Source organism: Mustela lutreola, chromosome 1 (assembly GCF_030435805.1).
Source record: "Mustela lutreola isolate mMusLut2 chromosome 1, mMusLut2.pri, whole genome shotgun sequence".
In the NCBI taxonomy this organism is placed as follows: Eukaryota; Metazoa; Chordata; class Mammalia; order Carnivora; family Mustelidae; genus Mustela; species Mustela lutreola.
This window is the reverse complement of record NC_081290.1, coordinates 26,983,719-27,008,956: the sequence shown is the minus strand read 5'-3', so window position 1 is coordinate 27,008,956 and position 25,238 is coordinate 26,983,719. Positions and strand designations below refer to the sequence as shown.

General features: G+C 46.4%; 1 protein-coding gene across 6 annotated transcripts in view; it reads left to right on the top strand.

Annotated features, from left to right (window-relative positions):
• The first annotated feature begins 819 nt into the window (after window positions 1–819).
• The window catches only part of DCUN1D4 (defective in cullin neddylation 1 domain containing 4), an 80,468-nt gene continuing 56,049 nt past the window's right edge, over window positions 820–25,238 (top strand). Inside the window, exons 1-2 of one of the 6 annotated variants that reach the window (XM_059161707.1) lie at window positions 820–899; window positions 1,100–1,160. In XM_059161707.1, the coding sequence (XP_059017690.1) occupies window positions 894–899; window positions 1,100–1,160 (67 nt within the window). In that variant the 5' untranslated portion in view covers window positions 820–893. Of the gene's footprint in view, window positions 900–1,099; window positions 1,161–10,867; window positions 11,048–11,679; window positions 11,711–25,238 lie in introns of those variants that run through there. The other 5 variants (XR_009350796.1, XM_059161716.1, XM_059161697.1 and 2 more) reach the window with 5 other exon arrangements.

Genomic DNA, 25,238 nt, shown 5'->3' with positions numbered 1-25,238 from the left:
GTGTCTCCAGTCACCTCCTCAGGGGAGCCTCCCTTCTTTCCACTCTCTTCCCTGACTGAAGCAGAACCAGAGCTTTTGAGACTTTGGGGCATATTAGAAAAAGATGACCTTTTGGGGGGTCATTTGGTGGCGGTCTTTTGGACCACCAAGATGTGAAGAACAAGATGCCCCTCTGAGCAGACGCAGCTTCACACCAAGTCCATGGGTCTGTGAGCAGACTGTAAGTGGTACTCCAGCCCCTTTGCCCCCTGGGCTGTGCTCCTTTGTGCAGTGCACGAATTGTACACCTGTACAAAGTTGCTGAGTCAGCTCTGCTATCGTATGCTCTCAAAAACTGTGCTCATTTTCTCCTACTTGTCAAAAGAGCCGTTTTACTTTGCTTGCATGGTTACTTAAGGAATGCCTCCTCTGCAAGCTCATAAGCCCCATGAGGGCACCAAGTGGGGCTGTTTTTGCTCAACGTGTTATTCCTAGAACCCGGCAGTGTCTGGCACATGGAAGGCCCTTGCTGATGGTTATTTCATGAATAGATGAATGAGCAAGCAAGAGATCACGTGCCCACCGGGAGTGGGAGGGATCCTGATTGGCTATCAAAACTTCATCTGATGAATGGTGAGGTGAGCGGTTCCCCCTAAAGAAGCAGGGGTCTTCCTAGCAAAAGAGGGGAAGGCCAGGTAGGAGAAAGTCCAAGTGGCCCCACTGCTTCTGTGTCTTTGTCTCCTCGCCTGTGGGATGAGGGAACGTGCCCGGCTCACCTCTGAGCTTGTCCTGTCCAAACATTCTATTCCCTTTTGTTCCCATTCTGTTCCTTCCTGCCAAGTTCCGTTCTAGTGAGGCAGGTGTTCAGTGGAAAAAGACATGACTGTGGGCAACCTCAGGCAAAGAAGGGCTTAATGGAGGTGAGCCTGAAGCGGAGTCGGGAAGGGCTGGGACAGAGCTGCCACGGAGACAGCGAGGAGGACAGGCTTGAGGGTGGGATGCTGGCTGGGGGAGGTATGTTGTTGGTGCTGGGCCACGTGTTTGTTAGGAGTCTTATTTCAAGTGTAAATATCTTTGCGAGGGGTACTATGTTCACGCTTGTGTATTTCCCCTGGGTTAGCTTATCGGAGAACAGCAAGCCAGTCATGCACAAGGAGCTGAGGGAACGAGACATTGGACGGGTAAGTTCTGATCATCAAAATAGGTCCCAGGGACTACATGCGGCTCTGCGGTGCGTGGAGCAGGCTGATGGAGCTGGGCTCTGTTTTTGCCTGCGTGCTGTGGGGCGGCGGGCCTCCTTTTGTTCCATTAGCAGCAGAGTGACTCAGGCAGGGGAGAAGGAAGTGTCTCCATTTCCTACCCCAAAAGTGGCGTGAGGAATTTCGGGAATTTCACCCTTCCTGTGGCCCCTGAGTACCACGATCTCTCAGTATCAGTCTGGTCTCCTTCCGATTCTCAGGCAACTCCTCTGTGTCTTTCCTCTGGGATATTGTTTAAGCTTGTTTCAGTCTTGCTCTTACTAGGGAATAGAGAGGTTCGCCTTCTCTCACTGAGGATGGACCTCGTTCTAAAAAGGGCAGGGGTTTGTCCAGGAGGGCTGGCCACCAAGCGCCACGATGACAGGAGCCCTGGGCTCCTGGCAGGGGAGCTGGAAAAGGGAGAAAAGGCTAGTGGGGGGCAGGGGCAAGTGGCAGAGGTTGTTTTTTTTTTTTTAACTTTTTAAATTTTTTTATAAACATATAATGTATTTTTATCCCCAGGGGTACAAGTCTGTGAATCGAAGTGGCAGAGTTTTGACCCCCATGCAGTGGTAATCCTTTAAAGCTGAATCACCTATAACCATACTCTGCTACTTTGAGCCCCACTCTTTTTTTTTTTTTTTTTAAATGCCCAGCTTGGAGCCTAATATGGAGCTTGAACCCACGACCCTGAGATCAAGACCTGAGCTGAGATCAGGAGTCAGACACTTAACCAACTGAGCCACTCAGGTGCCCCTGAGCCCTACTCTTATTTCCCCCAATGGGTAGTCCTGGTGCCAGATCCCCAGATTGTTTTAACAAGGAAGAGAATAAAGTTCCACACCCCGGAACTAGGGAAACCATGTTTCATGTTGCCACTGACGATGGGCAGAGAGAACACGGGACCTTTGCCCTGGCAGCCTAGAGTTATGTTGGGCTTGACTGCCTACTGGTTCAAGAAAAATAGGTGTAGTTTCCACAATAAAGGACTTGGAATGTGTGTTGGGTTGGGGGGGGGGGGGATGTTGCACAGAGTGGGCCAACAGCCCTTCGTATGAGGCCATATGAAGAAGCAAAGTGATGAAAAATACAGATCTGAATCCAGATTGCCTGGGCTTAATTCTCCCAGTTCTGCCCTTAACTAGCTGTGTGACTTTGGGGAAGTTACTTTATCTGTCTGTGCCTCAGTCGCCTCACCTGTAAAGCGAGTTTAACAAAAGTTTCTACCTCTCGGGATTGTTGAGAGAATTAAATGAGTTGACAGGAACACTAGAATAGTGCTTGGTAATAAGTGAGTGGTACTTAAATTAAGTGTTTGCCAGTACAGTATTTATAGCCCCTAGTCTATTATCTGTGAATTGGAAATGTGTCCCTAAGCTACGGTTATCTAAAATTTGAATGGAGGTTTAGAACAGATGAAGGTTGTAGTGACAGAGCTTTGAAACCAGAACCAGTGCCTGTGAGGTGGAGGGATGAAGAATGAGATGAAAGCAGGTGCAGAGAGTCAAGGTCAGACTTGCCCAGGAAATTGACCAGACTAGGGGGTGGGGCAAGATGGCCCGGTGGCCCCCGCCCAGAGGGAGCTGCTCAGGGCCCAGGATCAGGGGATGAGAAAATGAAACAATTAGATGAGAGGGAAAGCAAAGGGTGACTGTGGGCAGGGGAGGACCCAGAGTCTGGCTGGGGGTGGCTGCAGAAAAAGCAGCTTTGACTGCAACCCAGTTTGGAAATGGAGGTGAACAAAACTTGGAAACAGGAGTTTATTTTTGGCATCTCCTCTCCCAAGAGCACTGCTTCTCTCTTGCTCTTTGTCCAATGGTCCAATACACCACACTGCCTTGAAACTGCTGCGCCCCCCAGAGCCAAGGCTTCCTTCCTCTCCTACTGTTCCACAGCCTGAAACCATTCACCTCACCCACCAGTTCCCATTACTTGAGCATAGGCCCAGATGACAATCAAACTGGGAAACTCCTCTCTTGCCAACAAATTCCGATGGCCACTGAATCGTCCCTCAAGTGTCCGGATTTTTAAAGGGAAATACTTGTGAACTCAAATGAATGTCTAATCTAGGAGTTCTTAATTTAGGGGGTGATGGGATAGACGTAGAGGGATTTCAGGCCTTTGACAGGGAGACATCATTTTCAATGATTCTTAAAGGGATCCTGTGACTCCCAACATGTTAAGGGCATTCGCTTTAACCTATCCTGGCTAAGGCAGTATAACAAACTAAAGTGTAAACATGCAGGTCAGTTGGAAGGAAATACATTCCAGTTGGATAAATCTCTCTCTGTATGTGTGTAAGTGTGCCTGCACACGTGTGTACACACGCACCTGCACACACGCACATGCCTCCAAATTCTTTCCTTTTTCTAATTTGGAACGATAGATCTTTTTCTGAAATACTTGGATTCATTACTTTCTTCCCACAACATGGCTTCTGTGGTAACTTCAGTTGGGGGTTGGGTTTCAGGTGTGTCGGGGGCTTGTGGTCACTGAGGCAGATGTAACGAGCTTGTAGGAGTGGGAATCTGCTTAGTCACAGGTTTCTGACATCCTACATCCTCTTCCTTTCTAGAACAGGAAGTTCTTACTGCCATAACATGTTATCACCAAGGAAGTGAGCATATATTTTCCTCGGCTCCTGTCCTCCTCTTCCCTCCCCCACTGCCTACTGCTGCCTGCCGGCTCCATCCACTCTCCCAGAATGCTTCACTTTGCCATAATGAGATGCTCGGCTGCCGTGCAGCCACCGACGTCTGGAGATGGATGGGGCCTCCTGTACTGCCCTGAGAGGGATGTTAGAAAGACATTGTATTCATGGAAGCAGGCTAGAAAAGGCGAGGAGAAATGAAGAGCCTGACAGCACACAGAAGCCATTGTACAAGTAAAATGGTTATTTTTTTCTGCCCATACCCTGCTAGCTGGAGTAAGTGAAGCAATGGTATATTTATGAAAGTCACTATAAACCTCATGCATTGTTTAGATTCGATTGGAAAATTATACCTTCTGAGATCGAATTTAATGCAACATCATTAGGACTTGATTAGCTCGATGCGAATGAGGTGAAAATACCCAATTCAGAAAAGAACATGCGGTAATGAACACTATTTTATTCAAACACTCTGTTAAATCCCTAGGCAGGTATGATTTCTGAAAAATAGAAGGCCCTGGGTAAAAAGAAAAAAGAAAGAAAGAAAGAAAGAAAGAAAGAAAGAAAGAAAGAAAGAAAGAAAGAAAAGAAAAACGCCAGTTTAAGCATTCTATAGTTGTGCTGGAGAAATTAACAACAACAAAAAAAATTGAAATTGAAACACTGATGTCAAATCTCAGCAGAATTAGAAACTTCTTAGCTTTTCTGAGAGATCCCTAAAATGGCAGTTCATAAAGAAGGAAACCCGGATTTTCTAGATAACTTAGAAACAAAGACTCATTTTTACTTGAAAATAGCTCCAAGCATAAAAATTAAACCGTACCTCACACAACTGCATGAAGTTCACAAGGAAGTATGTGAAAACATCACATAATTGGGGCTCATGCATTTATTCCTGCTTCCGTCTCCTACTTTTATAAGTGCTTGTACATATGTTATCATATTTATCCCTAGAAGGTATTAATCCTATGTTTATAGATGGAGAAGTAAGGCCCAAACAAGTTTAATGCCTCCTTAAGTGGGAGGGTCTGAATCTTATCCCAGGCTGGCCCAAAGGTAATACTTAAAGACACTTTGCCTCTGGTACAACAGATTAAAAATCTTTACCAGTAGCTGCGTCACTCAGAGAAGGGTAATATGACTTCAAAGGACGAGGAAGAGAAATTAATAACTATGAGAAGACCATATGTACCTCTAGTTATGTAGGATCCCCTGTAATTTACTACAATCTGTTTAATTATTTAGGAATTTCCTATGTACATCTGAACTTCCAGTATCAATCAATTTTCACTAAGATAGTTAGTTGGAGTGACACAGAATTGATAATGGGTACTCTTTTTTTTTTTTCCTTTATTGTGTAAAATCTCACATTTCAGTTTCAAACTAGACTAATTTCACATGGGTGGCATGTCTTGGTGAAGAACGATTTTGTCCCTAACTCAATGTTCACTGTAAACTCTAGAAAGGAGAAAGGAAGCCAAGTTAATAAAACAGTGACTGTGGAGGCAGAGAAAAAGGAAGGTTTGGGATGACAGCTGGCTGTGTGGGGGAGGGACTGATTCACGGGTATGGTGAGGCTAACAGGTATGGAGACAGGTACCTTTCTGTCCTCTACTTATACTGACTCATTCACATAGTTCTTACATAATAACTATAAGGTAGTTCCTATTATTATCACTATTTTGCAGATGAGGAAACCGAAACACAGAGAGACGTGAAATAATTTCTTTTACATGATGCATTGTCTTCTTAAGCCAATGGGTCTTTAATCCAGGCCATCTGAATTAAGCCTATATTCTGCTCCAGGAAAAAAGTATCAAAAGTGTTGCCATGGCTAACAATGCTCAGTGTAGCATTGGTTCCAGAAAGTTCCATCCCTTAAGATCTCTTTTTTATTGTGGGAGTTACACTATTGCCCCAACAGAAGTTGATGAAAAAAAAAAAAAAAAAAAGAAAAGAAACCCTTTTAATGTACATTATGAATGCACATGACAGGATATCAATTTTATATGAAGTAACCTGGAGCGATTACCAAAAGGTCACTTGCTTGTGTGTCATTGTCAGTGTTCTGACCTCTAGCAGAAGAGGGGCAAGGGAAAAGGAAGCTGATGAAAGGAGAGGATGATGCCATCTTTTCAGCTTGCCAATCATGACCAGTTTTGAGGAAGGACTGTCCCTGTTGGTGACACTGGAGGAAAATGTCTATTTCTATGCTTTTCCATTAACCTAATGATTGGAACATGACTACGTACAGGTATTGAAAAACAAAACCTACATTTTTCCTACCCTATTAGCACTGGTAAGTGGCTAATTGCAAAACTGTTCTATGTATATATGTGAAAAGTTACGGTGATATTCTTAGGAAATTAAAAGCTAGACAGCTGAAACTATTTCCCAGAAGCACAGGCCTCAACGGTTAAAAGGCTAATTCCTGTAGGCTGAAGGGGCTGCCCCCTCCCACTGATCTATCAGAGTAAGGAAATTATACTCAGCAGTGCCTCATTGGATACTCTAGATAAATAATCTCATTAATAATATATCACGAAGTCGATAGCTGTTATTGAAATAAGGTCAAAAGGCTAAAATAGATAAGAAGAACTGAGTCACCTGGAAATAATCTTTCAGACTCGTTTTTTCATACTATATATCAACAAAGGCAGCCCGAGTGTCTACATACTCAACTCTAGAAAGAGGCCAAGTTTCACTATCTTTTAAAAACACATTCACCTCCATATTACTGTATCCTTAAGTAAATCTCTCAGGCATGGAGGGCATACGTTAACCTGATTAAGAAGAGAGGGAATATTATATAACACAGGGAGTTTGACCACTTAGGCACGCTGTTCCTTATTAGCTAGATAGCAAGTTACTGAAAGGTCTAAGCCTCAGTTAACTTATCTGTAAAATGGGAATAATATTAGTAACCGCCCCGCCCGCCCCTCCCTTATAGTGTTCTGAGGTTATGTGGAGTACTTTAACAAGGAAAGCACTATCAGAGTATAAGAGTAATGCCTACCACATGGGAAACAACTAAAAAAAACAAGTTGGAATCACTTAGATAAGCAAACTGTTAGTTGGTTATGAGTTTGGAGAAATGAACTATCCTGACTTCTACCGACAGATTTACTTTTTTTGGTTTGTCTGTTTCCATGTAATCCCATCTAGCCTGACTTTTTTTTATAAAGATTTTATTTATTTGACAGATCAACTTGAGAGATCACAAGTAGGCAGAGAGGCAAACAGAGAGAGAAAGAGTGGGGGTGGGGGAGCAGGCTCCCCGCTGAGCAGAGAGCCTGATGAGGGGCTTGATCCCAGGACCCCAGAGATCATGATCTGAACCAAAGGCAGAGACTTAACCCATTGAGCCACCCAGGCATCTCTAGCCTGACTTTTGATAACTAGTGGAGCTCTATACACTCTCTCACTTCAATCTGAGGCTGAATGGATTCCTCCCTGACATGACTTCTTTCCAGCTCTCTTCCAATTTTATCAGGGGCTTATTTATCAATTTGTCTAAGCAGGCTCAAGTTTATTTCAGTCTTAGGACTATGCTATTATCCACTCTGTGCCCCCATCCCCCAACATAAGCAGAACAGCATGCTATGGTGGGATGTGTGGAATTTGGGTAAAAGTTTTACTCTACCATCTCAGTCCCAAGACACTTAATAATTTTTCCCCCCAAGAATCTGAATATAAAGGCACAGAAGTGTAACATTATTATCTTACTAAACATCCCCCACACACAGAGATCAAGTTATTTGGAGATGGTACCAATGAGAAAAAAGTTAAATGTTCTATTACATTTTGAAAAAATTTCCTGTTGAATTTCATAAAAGGGAAGGCAGTATTCCAGCCAGGAAGTATAGGATTTGTATTAGATTGCTATTACAACTCTTAAATGGGAAGGAAGAGTAGTTTACCCATCTTTGGAGTTTTGAGGCTTTGATATGGGTATGGGGAAAGACCTGGTCTAGGAGTTAAAAAACCCGAGTTTAGTTATTGCTTTGTAATTAACTAGTTGAGTAAGTTGGATTAGACATTTAACTCCTTTGGACCTCAACTTTCATATGCTTAAAATGAGGAAGTTGGATTTTCCCAAGGCTCCTCTCAGATCTAAAATTTCACATTACAGTCAACATTCAGTACACTCTAAGGAACAATTAAGTTGTGTCTACTATTTGAAAGCATTATACATGATGCTAAGGACATAAAGATAAATATAAGAAAATTCCTGCCCTCAAAGGTTTATAGTCTTGTGGATTATTAAAATGATGGGGTGATATCTGCAGAATATCATGTAATCACTCAATTACACCTATTTTACTATTCATACATGTGGGGCCCTGAGTTTTAGCAGACTAAGAATAAGTTTAGCCCCTCGATCTTCAGGCTGTAGTCGACCTACCAAAAAGATGTTTTAAATTACTCGGAGTCTATTTCTCATTAGAAAATAACCATAGTGACCTCACTGAAAGTGATGCTGAGAAATAACAAAGGTTGAACATTCAAAGGTTGATCTATTCTATTTTTGTGGACACCATGAGCCAGTAAAGAGCTGGGTGCCACGGGCAAAGAAGCGGGCAGGTCACTCATGTAGCTTAGCCATTATATACATTATCACCAAGTTTGCAGCAAATAAATCAATACAGTAAATGGCTACCTAAAACAAATTAATTGTGAGCTTATTTTAATTTGGAGGTGTCAAAAGCAAACCTATTTCTGTGCAAAACAACAGTTGTATCTCAGCCCTTAAAGTACTATGATCAATAAAAACATACGTTTTATATATATAAAATTTTATGATTTAAGTTCTATAGAATTTATTACTTCCTAGATAATGAATAGGTTGCAAACATAAACAGGATAAAGAATGCAGGAGCAGCTTTTCCATTTTGAGTAAGGAGGGACATTCTTAGAGTTAGATCTACCCAACAAGGAACCAAGGAACGCCTCTTTTAGAGTTTAGAAGTGCTTACCATCTCTGCAAGGCCCAGCTGACCAACCTGTCATTGTTAAAATTCACCAATATGGATAAGAATCTTGAGAAGAAACCTACAGTGGATAAATTCAGGACAATTCTGAGATTCTATGATTAGGTGAAGTGATTCATAAATATTCGAATGATAGAAGTATGATAGATATAAAATTACAAGGATGCAATTTACCCATGAGACATTAGGGATTAAGAGGGACGTAGTATACAACAGGAATGGTGTGGGACAGAGGAACTGGTTTGATCCAGTTCTTTAAAAATACCTTGGTTATGGCATGACATTTATCCCGATTTGAAACCTAAATTTCAGAACCCTGAAACTCGAAACCATTGGCTGAAGTAATCGAAAACCAAAATGACTGTTTTGTTACCAATTGTATGTGATGTAATCCTATTCCTTGATTGTATAATGCTCTGGCTGTAGGTTGGGGTATAGCCTTGGGATACAGATAAGTGGTGCGATTGGGGTGGGAGGGGGCTGTCTTCCCTAAATATCTCAAAATATCATTCTGCTACACTATGGTTAAGTGTGACGAGTAGGTTGGGAAGCGTTGAAAAAAGTGGTTGCAACTCGTGAAAATGGTGCGAATTCTTGACTTAGGAAGCTCAATGGTCCGACGAATTTACTTACATTAACACCTTCTTTTGCCAAGTAACAGCCAAATGAGGCCCTCTCAGAGTCCGTGAGTTCGATTCGGGTTAGGTGTCCTTGAGGGCTCAGCACCTACGTTCTGGACTTGCCAGTGCGCCAGACGGAAGCTCAGAGCGTGGCCCTAATTTCCTGTATGCGGTGTGGGGCGTACACAGATGTGTGCATGACGGACAATGCCTGGAGCATTCGAAGCCTTTAGAAAAGCTTACTCGTGACCAAGGGGGAAGAAGTGTGATGATCCTCGAAGAGACGTGCATCTCCAAAAGGGGGAGAGGGCAGATTGTTGTAATTGTTGTACAAGAACTGGGAATTTGTTCCTCACCCGAGGGTTTGCTGGAAGTGAGGACGCGGCGATTCTCTACCCAGTTTCCAGCACTAGGAAACCCCTCGCAAGAGAAGTCCCAGTCCAAGTTCCGCGCGGACTGGGCTCCCGCTGAGAACGCCTCCGAGATGTGCGAGACAAGTGGGGGATCCCAGTAGGGGGGGGACTCCCCCACTCCTTGTACGGGACACGAGCTGCCCCAGCTGTGCTTTCCCTCCTCGGCTCTTCGCGGAGCACCACGCGTGCTTTGTTTCAGAGTCGACGCATCTTCCTCAGTTGGTCTGCAGCTCCACCAATCCCGCCCGTGACGGGGCGGGGCTTCAGGGTCAAGGTGGACCAATTCCCCAGCCTCGCCCCTACACGCGCTTTCGGACCCCCGGGGATGAGTGACAGCAGCCGGGTCCAACCTGCTGCTCCAGACCGTGGCCTCCGCCAGGGGCGTTCCGGGGACGAGGCGCCGGGGCCAATCGCATTGGCGCTCAAGGGGCGTGGCCTCATTGCCAGCTCTAGACCGGCGCCCTCCGCACTCCTTTTGTCAAATGAGCGACGCGGAGGGGCGGTCCCGCAGCCGAGCTTCAGCCAATGCTTGGAGCCGAGGTGGGCGGGTCGGGTGTGCTGGCGGCTGGTCCTCAGCTCCGAGCAGAGGTGCGGCGAGCCGGTGGGGGGACCGCGAGGCGAGCGCGGGAGCCTGGGCGGAGAGTGGGGTGTGAGCTGCCCGAAAATGCACTCGGATGCCGCCGCTGTCAGTGAGTAACAGAGAGCGAGCGGGCCGGGGCCGGGCGGTTGCCAACACTCTCCACTCCGCTCCCGCAGTCCCCGCCCCGCGCCTCCTGTCCCGAAACGCGCCGGGAGCCCCTGCCCGGGAGCCACCCCTTCCCCTCCCGAGGCCGCGGCGGGCGGTGACGCTGCGGGCGGCGCGGGGCGGGGGCGGGCGTGGGGGGGAAGGGGCCGGCCTGCCGGGGGAGGGCGGAGGTGAGGGGGGTGGGGACTGGCTCCTTTTCAGTGTTGGGGGCAGGGGGGGCGGGACGTGCGATGAAGGGCTGGGACCGGAGTGCCTGGGGTGAATGGAGGTGGAGGCGGCGGCGGGCGCTAGCGGGCAGGGCCGGGGGTGGCACCGGCGCGGGAAGAGAGAGCGAGGGAGCGAGCGAGCGGGGCGCAGGGGTGAGGATTTCCTAGGGGCTGAGCGGTGCGGGCGGCTCCGTGAGAAAGGCGGGTGAGTGCGAGGGGAGCGCGGGGGCGGGGACAATGGGAAGAAGGGCTGGCTGGCGGGGGTGGGGGGAACAATGCGGTGGGGGAATGGGGGTAGCGGCCGAGCGGGGCAGGAGGGCGGGCACGGAGATGAGGGCTGATGTAACGGGAGAGCGAGGTGGTGGGAGGGATTGGGGTGTGATGGGATAGTTGGGGAGTCCGGCGGGCTGGAGAGGCATAGAAGGGTGGTGGGGTAACTGGGAGTGGTGAGAGGGGGCAGACGTTGGGGTAATGGGATTGAGCAGGTGTTGGGAAGAGAGGGTAATGGGGAGTGAGAGGAGAGAGAAGAGGGGAGGGTTTGGGGTGACAGGATGGGGGCAGGGGTAAAGGAGTGCGGTGGGGGTGTAGAGCTAGTTGGGAGGAAAGGGGGGTTGGGAGGGGCCAGGGCAGGGGGAGGACTGTCAAGTCCAGATTCGGTCCGCGCGGGGCTCGGGGTGGGGGGGGGTTGGTGTCAGACTATGTTTTCTGGGAGGGGATCCCTCCCCCCCGATCAAGACAGAGTCCGTGGAAGGGGGAGCCCTGAGCTTCGGGTGTGGGGAGTGGAGGGGGCGGGGCTGAGGTGGAGGGGGCGGGGAGGTGCCCTGAGGTTGGCGCTGGCCGCGGTTCCCCCAGAGCGGCGGGAAGCGAGGTCAGCGCTGGCGCGGGCTCCGGCTGCGGGACTGGGAGGCGGGGCCGGGGCGCGGGCTGCGGGTTTTCCGCGGCGGGATCCGGAGGGGTCGGGCCCTGGAGACCGGGTGTGGGGTTTTGCGCAGGGGAGGTGTTGGGGTCCCAGGCAGTCCGTGGGATTGGCAGTCTGTGACGCAGTTGTCTAATTTCTGGTCGTCAGGTGTGGACGCTGGTGCCCGGGGACCCGCTTCCCTGCAGGGAGGGCCTGGCCAGAGGCCCCGCGTAGCGTTCGCGGGGCGCGACCTCTGCCAAGCTTGCGGGGAGGACGCTTTAGGGGTTTCCTTTAGGGTCTGGCTCCAGTGGCCGGGTGTGAAGGGGAAAGGCGGTCGCGCGGAATTCTGGGACTTGTAGTCCGCGCCGCGCGGAGTCGCGGTTGGGTTGGGTGCACGTGGGTAACTGTGGAAACGAGTCCCAGAATGCAGCGCGCCCCTCGGAGCCTCCCGGCGCTGCTAACTCGTGGTTTATTCCCGGAGGACCCGAGCGAGCCCTTGGGAACCTCTCGTCCCCTGGGACTGGAGCGATTCATTGGACCTTCTCCCTGAGTCGGCGGGAGGGGGAGAACCAAGCCAAACGCAGTCCTTTCACACTTGGGTTCTTGATTCCCGAGTTGATTACTTCCCCCTGCATTTAGTGGCCTTATTTGTAGAGTAAATGCTTAGTCTTTTACCTTATAGCACATAGGTTTGGAGAAGCATTCAGGGTGCAGCACCGTCCAAAGCAGAGTTTAGGATGCTGTATTTATTGTGGCATCCAGCGTTAAACAGAAGGTTAAAAGGTTTCCGTCTTTAGGTAAATCTGGGAATGCAGTGGAGACCCATGGAACCCTTCTGCCGATAATACAGATTATGTGTTTGCATTTCCTGGGCTCTTTGAACTGCCCAAAGATAGGACTTCCTGAAAGAAGATGGCCTTGAAATGAATTTAGTAATGAAGATGGCTTAGTGGAATTTAGGGTGGAACTGTGCCCATACATAAACCCCTCATGAAGCTGAGCAAAGGGAATATAAGATGTCTTCAATTTTCAAGGGAACGTGGGAAGCAAATGAGGCTAGCAGAAGGAAAACTGAGTGGACGACCTTAAGAGGTTTTTGTGTGTGTGTGTGTGTGTGTGTTTTTAAAGTTGGGGGTGTAATTCTTTTTTCTTGGCCTCTTTAATATTAGAGACCTTCCTCTCTGTAGATGCCCCAGACCCGACATCCTTTGCCAGTTCCTATTACCATTTATTTATATGCTGAATTATCATTTATATGCTGAATTTGAACATTGCAGAATCTGTCATGTAGAGGGCTGTAACATTAGCTCAAAGATGACAGACTATTTTTCTGTGATATATAAGGTATTATGAAACTATTGGTAGCTTAGTCGCTAGAAGAATATTACAATGACCCTAGTGATAAAATTTTACCAAAAAGTCCTGAAATTTGGAAACCTTTTAGGTGTGGTTACAGATATACTGAACTTGATGAAGTGATTAATGATTAAGTCATGGCCGAAAAATTGGGCAATGTATGGTTTTTTCAGGAAAAGATTTCTGTTCATCTTATATTTTACTTAATCTTATGATGAAATATTCAGGAAGCCTGTTGTGATATGTAAGTATGTAATATGGACATGTCTTTTAAAATACGCACTTAATGCTGGAATTTGTTTATATAAAGCGTGAAGTGTCCGAGGTTGAAAACTAGTTATAATTGTGTTATGATTGTATTATATTATAAAATATAATAATATTTTAAAGAAAATATTATGCCAGTAATTTCTTTCCCTTTTTGTTTTTGTTATAGCACAAAGATCAGGTGCCCTTTACACACACACACGATTCCTCATCCTCCCATCTCCCAAACCCTAGGTTTCTAAACATGATCAGCTTCTACTTTATGCTGTGGATTTCGGGTTTCTCTTCGATTTTTGGTCTTTGGGGAGGTTCTTTATTTTCATGTGAACTAAGATACGTGTTTAAACAGATGTTTCTTCTACTTTATACAGAATTTTTTGTTATTTCATATTGGGAAGGATTTTTAGGTTATCTTGTTTATAACATTGCCAGAAGAGAAAGTCTCCCTCATTTTCTCCATTTTAGAGGACTTCTGCACATTACTCTTTCCTTCCTTTGGTCCTGCCTCCAAGAAGTGCTCCTGTCAATCAATACTTGATCACGCTTTTTCAAATGTTATTTATCATTACATCCCCTTCTGTTTTTATCTTTAGCTGCCCCCAACAGCTCTTACAGATTACTGCTTTCTTCTTGACTGCAATACATGTTTGTAATTCATGTCTGCATCTTCTCGTCTCAAGAGTAATGATCTTGTTAACTAAGCAGAATAAAAATCAGCTTGTCAGAAACTGAACTCATGATTTGACCAGTGTTGTATCCATCATTGGGAAGTAACAATACACTACAAAAAATGGCATAGATAACAGAATTTATTGTTGTCCAGTAGCAAGAAGTGTAGAAAATAGTTGGTTGTAAAGGTGGTGCAGTGTCTGAATGATGTTTTTGAAGACTCTAGTCTTTTTGCATCCTTTTATTCCTCTATTTTTAGTATTTTGGCTTATGGAAAGCCTCGGGCTCATTGCTTCATGTTGGCAATGTGGTTGCTGTGGCCCCAGACATCATGCCTGTGTGAGACAGGGAAGGAAGGAAGATGTTTTCTTATAACGCCCTCCTAGCAGAGAGGAGTCTTCTAGGAGGTCACCTTGGAGACTTCACATTCAGTTTTGTTGGGGAGAACTGATTTCATGGCACTGCTACTTGTAAGGAAGTTTGAAAAACTGGAAGTCTGGCATTTTTTCAGTTTCTTTTGGGAGATGTGGCCTTTGTTAGAGTGGTAGAGCAGTGAGGAGAATGCTCTGGGTTGGCAGCCTACAGGTTATATCCCTGATCCAGCTACTTTGTCCAGCTGTCTCTGGCTTGGTCTCAATCTTTTTTTAATACGTCAATTTATTTTCTGCCTCATTTAAAAATAATTAAAGGTAACTTACTAAGTATAGATAAAAGCCTGCAAAGAGAAGGAAATTAGGGGCGCTGGGGTGGCTCAGTCAATTGAGCGTCCGACTCTTAATCTCAGCTCAGGTCATGATCTGGGGGTTGTGCGATTGATCCCAGGGTCAGACTCCACACTCGGTATGGGGTCTCCTTGGAATTCTTTCTCCCTCCTGACCTCCTGTCTCTCTCTCATAAGTAAATTTAAAAAACAGAAGGAAAATAAACCATAGACTTACAGGCTGCACATAATTGCTTGCCATATGTTAGAAATAGGCAATATATTTGGTTCTGAGCTTCCTAGTAGTCCAAACAAAGAGGAAAACAAGACTAATTTCATTCATTCGCAATCCATTTAATAACGCATCCTCGCGTTTTCCTGGCTGTTGGTGAGAGCGAGACTGCCTCTCCTCCCCCCATGGAACGCTCTCCTACCTGTTGCTGCTGTCCTAGGGCTCACCCATCTTGTTGTTAATCTGAAGTAATCCTTTTGCTAGCCTCAGCCCCTCTCACTTTGTCCTCTGCATCACCAGTTTAATCACCTTTGTCCTTAGGATTGCCCCACACAAAACCTCAAGGGCTCCTGTTTGCTTAATGAAATGCAGACTCCTCGGAACCTGGGGATGAATTGGTTTGTGCGGTTCAAGCTCCGTTTCTGCCCCCTGCCACCCCCTGCCCACTGCGGCCTCCTTGCCCGCTGCCCTCAGCGCTGCTTCTGCAGAACTGTTCTTTCCTGGGCTCCTGTTCCCTCTCTAGCAGACTCATCCTGTCCCTCCGTTGAATCTCCAGAGTTGGGGTTACCTTTGTTCTCAGTTCTGTCTAATACAGCAATAGCTGCTCGTTTACTTGTCCCTTCCACAATTAGAGTCTTACCCCTTTGAGATCCAGGACCGTCTGTTGGTATCCATTTCTCATCCGCGATGGCACTTTGTTTAGGGCCTCAAATAGGTATTGAATTGAACTTAAATGGTCAACTCTTAAGTAGTGAATTATCTGGAAAATTTTAGTTCTCCCTTGTGCTATCCAGCATGCTTCTGAATTGTCTTTCATTATCTTCAGTTTGTCTCTTCAGGGAATACAAACTCTTACTTATTCATTCGGTCTTTTTTGACAAAGTCAGCCATAAGCACACCAATTTAAACAATCATTCTTTTTAAATACGTGCAAAGATACCAGGTTTTTTTTTTTTTTTAATATTTTATTGATTTGTTTGACAGAGAGAGATCACAAGAAGGCAGAGGCAGGCAGAGTGAGAGGGAGGAAGCAGGCTCCCTGCCGAGCAGAGAGCCCGATGTGGGACTCGATCCCAGGACCCTGAGACCTTGACCTGAGCTGAAGGCAGAGGCTTAACCCACTGAGCCACCCAGGTGCCCCAAAGATACCAGTTTTGAAGAATGTCTGTGGCATGAAGAAATTCTCAAGGAGCAAGTAAAATGCTGTTGATGGACTAAGGGCCCCGGAGTCTGTGTGTGAAAATGCGTGCTTCCATTTTGGATCTGGTATGTAAGTCTTGTGTAGATAAGGTTAAGGCAGGGCTTGACAGGTCTGACATTCCCTTTTTCTTTTATGGCCAGATTCTGGTCCATAGGGTTTATTTCATGTTAACTACACATTGAGATCACTGGAAGGCTTTTTTCATTTAGAAAATAAACTTTGTTAGTTGGAGGTGCATTTTCTGATGATCTGATATTGACGCAGATATCTTTCTATAGTTGGTCATCTTGAATTCGTATTAATAGCTTTTCATAGCTTGTTCTTTTTTCTTATTCTGAGATTGGGGTTAGGAGAAGTACCTCTTGAGAATTATTCTTTTAAGCAGAACATACATTTAAAAAATATGCTTTGGGGTGCCTGGGTGGCTCAGTGGGTTAAAGCCTCTGCCTTCAGCTCAAGTCATGATCCCAGGATCCTGGGATCGAGCCCCACATCAGGCTCTCTGCTTAGCAGGAAGCCTGCTTCCTCCTCTCTCTCTCTCTCTCTGCCTGTCTCTCTGCTACTTTTGATGTCTGTCTGTCAAATAAATAAATAAAATCTTAAAAAAATAAAATTAAAAAATATGCTTTAAGTAGAATCATATATTTTAGCGATTATCACATCACTGTTTCAGAGCTAAGGACTTTTTTTTCTCTTGTGTCCTTTATTCTAGCAGACAAAGTATTTGCTACTCTGGATTTGAATTTTTTTTTAATTAGAAAACACTCTTAATGAGTCATTTTCAATTTAGGAAGGTAGGCTTGTAGTTTTTGAAACTAATATACTGAGTACAACACTAAATGATATGAAAAAAACTCCCACCCTCCCCAAGTAGCATTACCTATGGTTATGATTCCTTTAAGTTCCCTCTTTGAGGATTTTTTTCTTGTAAATATTTTTTGAAAACCTTTTATTACTTGCTGTCACTAGTATTCCCAATGATGGCGTGTCATCCTTTTCTGTTCGTGGTGGGCATCATTAGTCTTAAGGGCCCTGGCTCTTTCCCTGATTGGGAAATTCCTACCTTTGCAGACCAGGCTGCTCAGACACGCCCACCAGAATGTGAATCCGAAGGTGGAGGCAAGTGTTGGAAAGAAGCAGGGAGCGCCTGGAGGCCCTTTGGAGGGGACAGATAGTGGGGGGCAGCTGCCGGCTTTGGTCCCAGGGGCCAGGCCAGTTCTGGCTGTGTCCATGTGCTCTGCTGTGTGTCCTTAAGTTGTGTGACTTAGTTTTCTGGATTTCCTAGTCCTTCTGTGAACTAACCAATGGCCCTTTAAAAAAAGAAATTACGGTCCTGTTCTATTAGCTGGTTGGTTTCTGATGCTGGAAACTCAGAATCCTGACAGATTGAACATCCGTACCTGTCACTGGTCAAGATGGGGCAGAGGCTCTGGAAGAGACGAGCTGTGATGTGCCTTACTGCCCCGACTGGACTCTGTTCAGGGTCCTAGGGTCCTGATCTGAGGTTACCCAAAGGACAGAAGGAGCACACAGTCAATGTCAGTTGTGGGCACCGCCTTTGCCAATGGTCAGGCGGGCTCTGAGCTGCACATCAGCCACGCTGCTGGATCTCATTATACAGAGCTCCTTACTGCTTGTCTTTTTCCAATCACCTCTTTGTCCTTAAAAAAAAAAAAGAGAGAGAGAGAGAGGTGTGATGCTCAGGAGCTAATAATGCCTAACTTCTGGTGTGTCTTTTTGGATCTAATTTGGGAGTATTAGCCTGGAAATATTCTTTGTGCCTTTTTTTGGGTAGAACTCTATCTGATAGTCTTTATTGCTTTTTAGTATTTACTGAGTATCCTAGACATACTATAAAATTGAACCTATTTTAAGTGTAAAGCTTGATGAATTTTGATAAATATCTATACTGGCATAACTGCTACTAAAATTAAGGTCCAGAATGTTTTCTTGACCCCCCAAAGGTTCCTGTGTGTTCCCTTGCAGTCTGTACTTCTCCATCTCCTACCACAACTTTTGGCTTTTCGTATATGTCATTGGAAGCCGCCTTCATGTTAGTTGATGATCTGTCATCTTGCTGTTCATCGGGATATTACAGTATAAAAAGGTGTGATAAATCTCTCCTTTTTTTTTTTTTTCCCTGAACTATTAAGTCCAGAGAAAAACTCTCAGTGCTATATAAATTATAAATCCGGTAGTGCTTTACCACATGGAACTGTCTAGAGTGAAGTTACTCATCCTTTTCAAGTTTTCCAGTGGATGGCTGTTCTGTACCACCCAAAGACACAGATGGCTAGCATTTGCTCCCTGAATGTGATGCCTTTTAACTATTATCTGGGTCAGGTTGGGAGACACTTAATAGTTTAGAGTTGGCCCTGGAGTCAGATTGCCTGGATTCTTATCCTTGCTCTGTTATGTCTTAGCTGCGTGACCGCAGGTGAGTTTCTCATCAGTTTCTCTGAGTGCACACCTGTGTCCTTACGCCTAAAGCGTACCTACCGCAGGGTATGGAGCTGTTCGGTCTACACTGCTTACTGAGTATCTACCATGTACCAGGCCCTCTTCTTGTCTCTTGTGAAGTTCTCAGTATGGCTTAGGGGAGGGAGCCTGTAAGCCCGTAAACCATACAGTGTGGTTGGAAGTTCTGTAGAGAAGGATAAAGCAGGAGGTGGGGCACACAGGTGCGTGAGCACGGAGGGGAGTGGAGTGGAGTGGAGGATGTTGTAGTTTTTAATAGCAGGGTCACTGCTGGGAGTGAGGGGCATTCCAGGCGGTGGGAAGAGGAATGCAGGGCCTCTGGGAGGGAGCAGACCTGTGGTAGGAATTCCATAGAGGCCGGTGGCCTTGGAGTGGAGTGGGGAGCTGGGCAGAGAGGAGGAGGTAGGAGGTGAAATCAGAGTGATCCCAAGGATTAAATGAGAAAAAAAACAAACACAGTTAAGAGAAGTGCTTGGCTCTCTTCTGTTTTAGTTGCTCATGATTGCTGTGTAATGACACTGTCCTCGTTAGGCTTTAAAAGGAGACCCTGGAGAGGAAGAGAGGTTATCAGAAAGAACCAAATGAGGCATTCCCTCACTTAGTCATTCACCAAACATGTGAGGGTTTCTTGTTGCCAGGCAGTGCCGTAACACACGTGACTGGGGGTTTGGGGTTGGGGCCCCGTGTTCCAAAGAGCTTCTTCTGGCGGCTTCAGCGGTGCAGGCAGAGAAGTAATGGACAGCTTAGGTATGGCATGGTGGCAGCTAGGTTGGTTGGGTTGCCCAGAGTGCTTTGGAAATAAATGGGAAGTCATTAAAATTAGACTTCATGGAAGGGTTAGCATTTATCATGTGGGTTTCACTTCTGAAGTTTTCCCCGCTGAGGAAAAAGTTTTGTATGTGCCCACCCCTGGGGGTGGGGGAGGGGGGTGCTTTCCCAGGGAAAGAGATAGCAAGGGTCAAAGTACTGAGAACTGGGGCTGGGGAAGGGGGCGTTGGTAGGCTGGGGTGCAGGGGGGAAGGTGAGGGTGGGCAGGAACTGGTCGTGAAAGGCTGAGAAGAGGGAGCAGAGAGAGGAGAGGAGAAAAGCCACAGGCAGGGCGCAGGGAGTGTGGCCAACAAGGGGGAGTGGGGAGGGGCTGACACATGTTTGGTGGTGATTGTTGGGCTGTTCCAGCCGCTTTGCCTTCGTTAATACATTCAGTCCTCACAACCACCCGCAGAGGCAGATTGTGTACTGTTAGTGCGCCCATTTTACAGATGAGGAAGTTGAGGTGCAGAAAGGTTAATTAATCTTCTCAAGGTCACACAGCTTCTAAGTGGTGAATGGAGATTCTCACTCGGGCATTCTGACTCCAGGGTCTGGGGCCCCACCAGTGCCAAGGAACTCAACATTCTATTTTTGTCTTTGGCCTGTGAATGTTGATGGCAGAGCCAGCTGATGTGGTCATCCCCATTTTGGTTCTTTTGTTCTTAGAAGGGGCCCCAGTAGCATCAGGATGTAGGAGGAGTTCCTTCTTTCCCATCCCTCCTGTCCTCTTGTTTCTGTCGTCTTCCCCTCAATGACAGTAGGTTTTAAAAACTGATTCTAAGTGGGGAACTGATCATGGCAAAGAGAAGTCTTGCATTCCTTAACTCACTAGTGATGTCGGCATTTTAGTCTTCTGGGGTCTTAATTTTAAACAGACCTGTGTTAACTACTTTCTAAGTACACTTTTTGTAGTATTTTTAAATATAGAAGATACCGGACAACATTGCAGAAAAGCTACAAAACATAAAATTTACCTTTTAGGGGCGTCTGAGTGGCACATTGGTTAAGCGTCTGACTCTTGGTTTTGGCTCAAGTGGTGATATCAGGGTCGTGGGATTGAACCCCACATTGAGCTCTGTGCTCACCAGGAGTCTGCTTAAGATTTTCTTCTCCTCACCCCCTGCCACTCTTTCCTCTTGGTATGCTCTCTCTCAAATAAGTAAATTAACCTTAACCAAAAAAAAACCCAAAAACAAAACCCAAACCCCTTACCTTTTAGTAGAACTACTAATGTGTTTTCATATAATATCTTTGAAATTATTTTTTTCTTTTTTTTTTTTCTGTAGTTGAGATTAAGTCCTTTGCCGCTTTAATATCCCTTTCTTCAAATGCCATTCCCAAAATTTGACCACAGATTACTTGTTCTTAATTAAACAGGAAGCTGAAGACGATGGTTATACATTCAAGTCCAGGCAGCTGGCTGTTGGTGTCATACTTTGAATGACCTGTCACCTTGTCATCCCTTCGGCCTTGTCTTTACTTTCTGATCTGGCTTCAGTGTGTCTTAGTCTCTTTTATGTTCTGATAATAACAGGGGAGTAAAACAGTGCACCTTATGGGCTCATGGGATGGGCCTGTGCTCTGCTCGTGCTTCTTAGGCACCATCTCTTTTCACTGTCACAGAAGCCTTGTGCAAAGGGGCCCATTAGAGCAGTTGTACAGATGGGGACACTGAGGCACAGTGAGACTGGGTCACGGGCAGGGTCACTCCGCTGGAATGTCACAGAGCTGAGACTCTAGCTCAGGCCTTTCCGACGCCAGAGCAGCAGAACTCTCGTCACATCAGTGAGATTAAAGGATGATTTTTCCTCTGAACTGTAGAGTGGATCTGTGTTCCTCAGTGGTTGAGGCGGGGCACAGGGAATGAATCTAGGGCCCCTTGTACCTTGTCACACTTGGAGTGCAGCCATGCAGGGTGTCCTGAAGTGGCCGGCTCCTTTGAGATGGCACTGGCAGGCACAGGCCGCGGAGTGGATGACGCGGCTAGGTGGCACGCTGCCTCTCTGCGCCGGATGGCTTCTCCTCGCAGCCTCTTTTATGGGTCCTGGGAGAGCCCCAAGGAAAAAGCCAGCCGCGGTATGCTTGGATGCCTTTCATTTTGGAGCCTGTGTTCCGTGAAAACGCTGAGTCACCCACGATGACCTGCCTCCCACCCCCTATCCGGGTTCCCCTTGCCATGCCTCACCTTCTGGCTTTTGTGCCTTGTAAAGTGGCAAATACTTATTGATGAAGAGAGAGATGCTAATATCTTCCCGCTGCTACTTGGTTTCTCATTTTCACCTGGCTTTTCAGTTTCGTCATCTTTTCCCTGGATCTTGCTCTGGTTCTTTTCAATGCGCTGCTGGGGTACCAATGACTGAGTTAGATTCTGGTCTGTAGCATGCGGAGCTTGTCCCGTTAGCAGGTTGGCTGCCCGCAGGCTGGGGACTGAGTCCAGAGTGGGGCTAGAGCTCCCGTCTCTCGCTGCTTATTAGAATCATCTGGGCTGCTGAAACATCAGTGACCCCACTCCCATCCGGATGGTGGCCCTGGCCGTTTTTTCAAGCTTCCCAGGTGATTCTCTATGGGCAGCTGCTGGATTAGTTTGAAAGAGGCTTCACTGGCAGGCTTGGTTTGGGCTGTGGGGAAGAGGGCGCTGGGCTGATAGTGCATCCCCAGTAGTGCCTACCTCGTGCTGGCTACTGTTCTAAGCCCATCACATCATGGACTCATTCTGGCCTTGCGATATCCCTATGAGGCAGGCGCTTTTAGGCATTTTACAAAGAGATTCCTGGGGCGTCTGGGTGGGTCAGTGGATTAAAGCCTCTGCCTTCAGCTCAGGTCATGATCATAGGGTCCTGGGATTGAGCCCCGCATCGGGCTTTCTGCTCAGTGAGGAGCCTGCTTCTTCCTTTCTCCTCTCTCTCTGCCTGCCTCTCTGCCTGCTTATCATCTCTGTCAAATAAATAAATAAAATATTTTAAAAAAAATAAAAGAGAGATTCCTACTTCCTAGCAAAGAGGGGCATGTGGGATGAAGCTGAACTGCAAACCTAGCACACAAACAGAAATCTAAAGCTGGTGGGGGGAGGAGGTGCTGCTTTTGATAGGGAGTGGGGAGAGCCTCTCTGATGATGTGACATTTGAATAGGGAGTGCAGTCGGCTGCCAGGCTTTGTGAACACCAGAAGTCATTGACGTGGAGGGTATATTAAATGCAAAGGCCCTGAGGTAGGAATTCACTTGCATCTTCAAGGAAGAGAGTGGCTGGAATGGAGTGAGCAAGGATAATGGAATGAGATGACTTAGGTCAGATCATGTAGGGCCTTGTAAGGACTTATTGAAGACTTGGGTGTTTGTTTGTTTTTTTAAATTTCTTTTATGCTGCAGTAACAAATCTGAAATCTTATTGACTGAAATCAGACATTGTTACGTGTTCTCTTTATAGGTTGGTAGGGGTCTCTTCTTGACATCACTGGCATTCTCATTCTGTCTGTCTGAAGCCCACAGGAAAGAGGGCTCCTGTTTCTAGAAGGAAGGAGACAAGGCAAACCTGAAGAATACATTTCAGCTACCATACACCCTTGACTTTGATAACAGAGTATTTATTTTTTTCCTTATCACTGAGTAAAATTAACATTTCAGGAGAACAGGCCATATAACCTGTAACTTGGAGAGCCCCTGAGCGTTCTGTACCCCAGTTAGAGAGGCCAGGCTCTGCTCGCTCATGTTCTGGATCTGTCTGAGAAACATTCAGGACCAATGCTGATTTTGATAACCTTTAATTTTTGTCTGATTTTTGTTTCACTTCTTTGTCATTAACATGGTCATTATTCTGCCCCTCCCCTCCCCAAGAGCCTTTATTGCTTTTGTTCATCATTTTCATTGTCATCAAGAAGCATTTATTAAGCACATACCTGTGCACAGTGCTGCATTAAAGTCCTTTATACCTGAGTGTATTGCCCACTGATGGGCCAACTAGAGTCTAGCTAATAATAAAATATTTTTAGGGGCGCCTGGATGGCTCAGTCGGTTAGGCGTCTGACTCTTGATTTCGACTCAGGTCATGATCTCAAGGTCCTGGGATGGAGCTGCATGTCAGGCCTGTCCCGCTCCCTCCTCTTCTTCCCCTGCAGGCATGCGTGTGCTCTCGCTCTAAGATAAATAAAATCTTTAGAAAAATAATGAAATACTTTTATTGATTGTTAGTGCTGAGAAGAAAGAGGTGCTCTTGAAGTCAAAATAACATTGGTGGTGTTGGTGGTATCTTGTCTGCCCATCTCTTCCCTTTAAATAAAGGTGGTGGGGACCCCTGCGTGGCACAGTTGGTTGAGTGTCTGACTCTGCTTTGGCCGAGGTCCTGATCTCAGGGTCCTGGGATCAAGGCCCCTGTGGAGCTTGGTGTGGAGTCAATGCTTAAGTTCTCCATCTCCCTCTGCCTCCCCCTAAAATAAATAAACAAACAAAAAAAAGTTGGTAAGTTGTTTTAGATTTAGCCAGTTTTAGTAACTTTTAAGAAAATGTTAGTCTAAGTTTGTGTACTTGATTTTTAACAACTTCGAGTGGGAGAGAGTGTTGCTCTTTTTTCCTTTAACGGAGCCTGGAGATCGATCCGTTCTCGCTCTGATTAGAAATAAGCTAGAATGGAGGGATGGGCTTTGAATTGGGAATTCGAAGATCTGTGAATCACTCCCAGCTTGGCCACAGCCAGCTGTGCGATCCTGCCTGAGCCAGTAAAGGGAGAATTGGACAGATGGACACGAAATACTGAACTCCTCCGCGCCGTCTCCTGAATGCAGTCATAGTGGTTTTTCCCGATAGTGCGATCACGTCTTATCTGGACGATAGTTCTGAGTCCTGGTGTAAGGTCAAAACCCCCTGTATTAAAAACGTCCCTTGGAAATGCTTTCAGAAGGTGCCCCGCTGGAGGTTCCCTGAGATCAGCCCAGCACGGCCGGTTCTTTCCTCCGGCGCTGGAACAGATCTCTGGCTCTTCAGCGGAGCACCAGTTGAAGCAGCTGGCTTGCATTTAGGGACCATGTTTTATGGAAAATACATTTTTAAATACTAGACTCATCCAGTGTTGTGAGAGTCACAAAATGTGACTAGCATGTGGGAACGGACTGACCGAGCAGCTATGGGATCTGTGTGCCTGTCTCTGGCTTATTCAGTAGCATGGGCGGTGATTATGGGACAAGTGAAGGTTCTTTTCTTCTCTCTTCCTCCTCTTCCTCCTTTCTTTTGTTTTTTCTTTTTTCTTTTACCTTTTTTTTGGCCAAGTGAATGAGGTCGGATTTGTGTGAGTTCCCTGCAGGTGTGGGGAGGCCCCACTGTACTCAGTGTTGTTCCTCTCCACTGGTCCTGCCCCATCTCAAATCAGGCCCTAATCCTTCCTCGCCTCAGTCACTTCCGGTGGTCTCTGTGAGAGGCCATTCCGAAGCTAGGCCACCCACCGTCCATGCCACGCATTTGCTGCCAAGTGATCCTTCTAGACAGTTCCCAAATTGAACACTGCAGCACCTGGACCCACAGCAGTGCTCCACCAACATTCTGCTCTGGCAGAGGTTCAGTGACTTCAGTGTCCCCAGGATCCTGGCAGCAGAGCTCGGTGTGGTGACATCTCCTCGAAGTCGTGTGCCGTACTCCTGTCTTTGTGTCCATGTAACACTGTTTCAGGTGAATTACTCCTGAGTAGAATTGATGCTGTTTGAATGTGCCATGTCTGTCTGTGTGATTTGCATACCCCCAGGTGGCCCAGGTGGAGACTGGGCCTTGAGAGAGTAAATCTAGACTGGTAAGCAGGGTTCA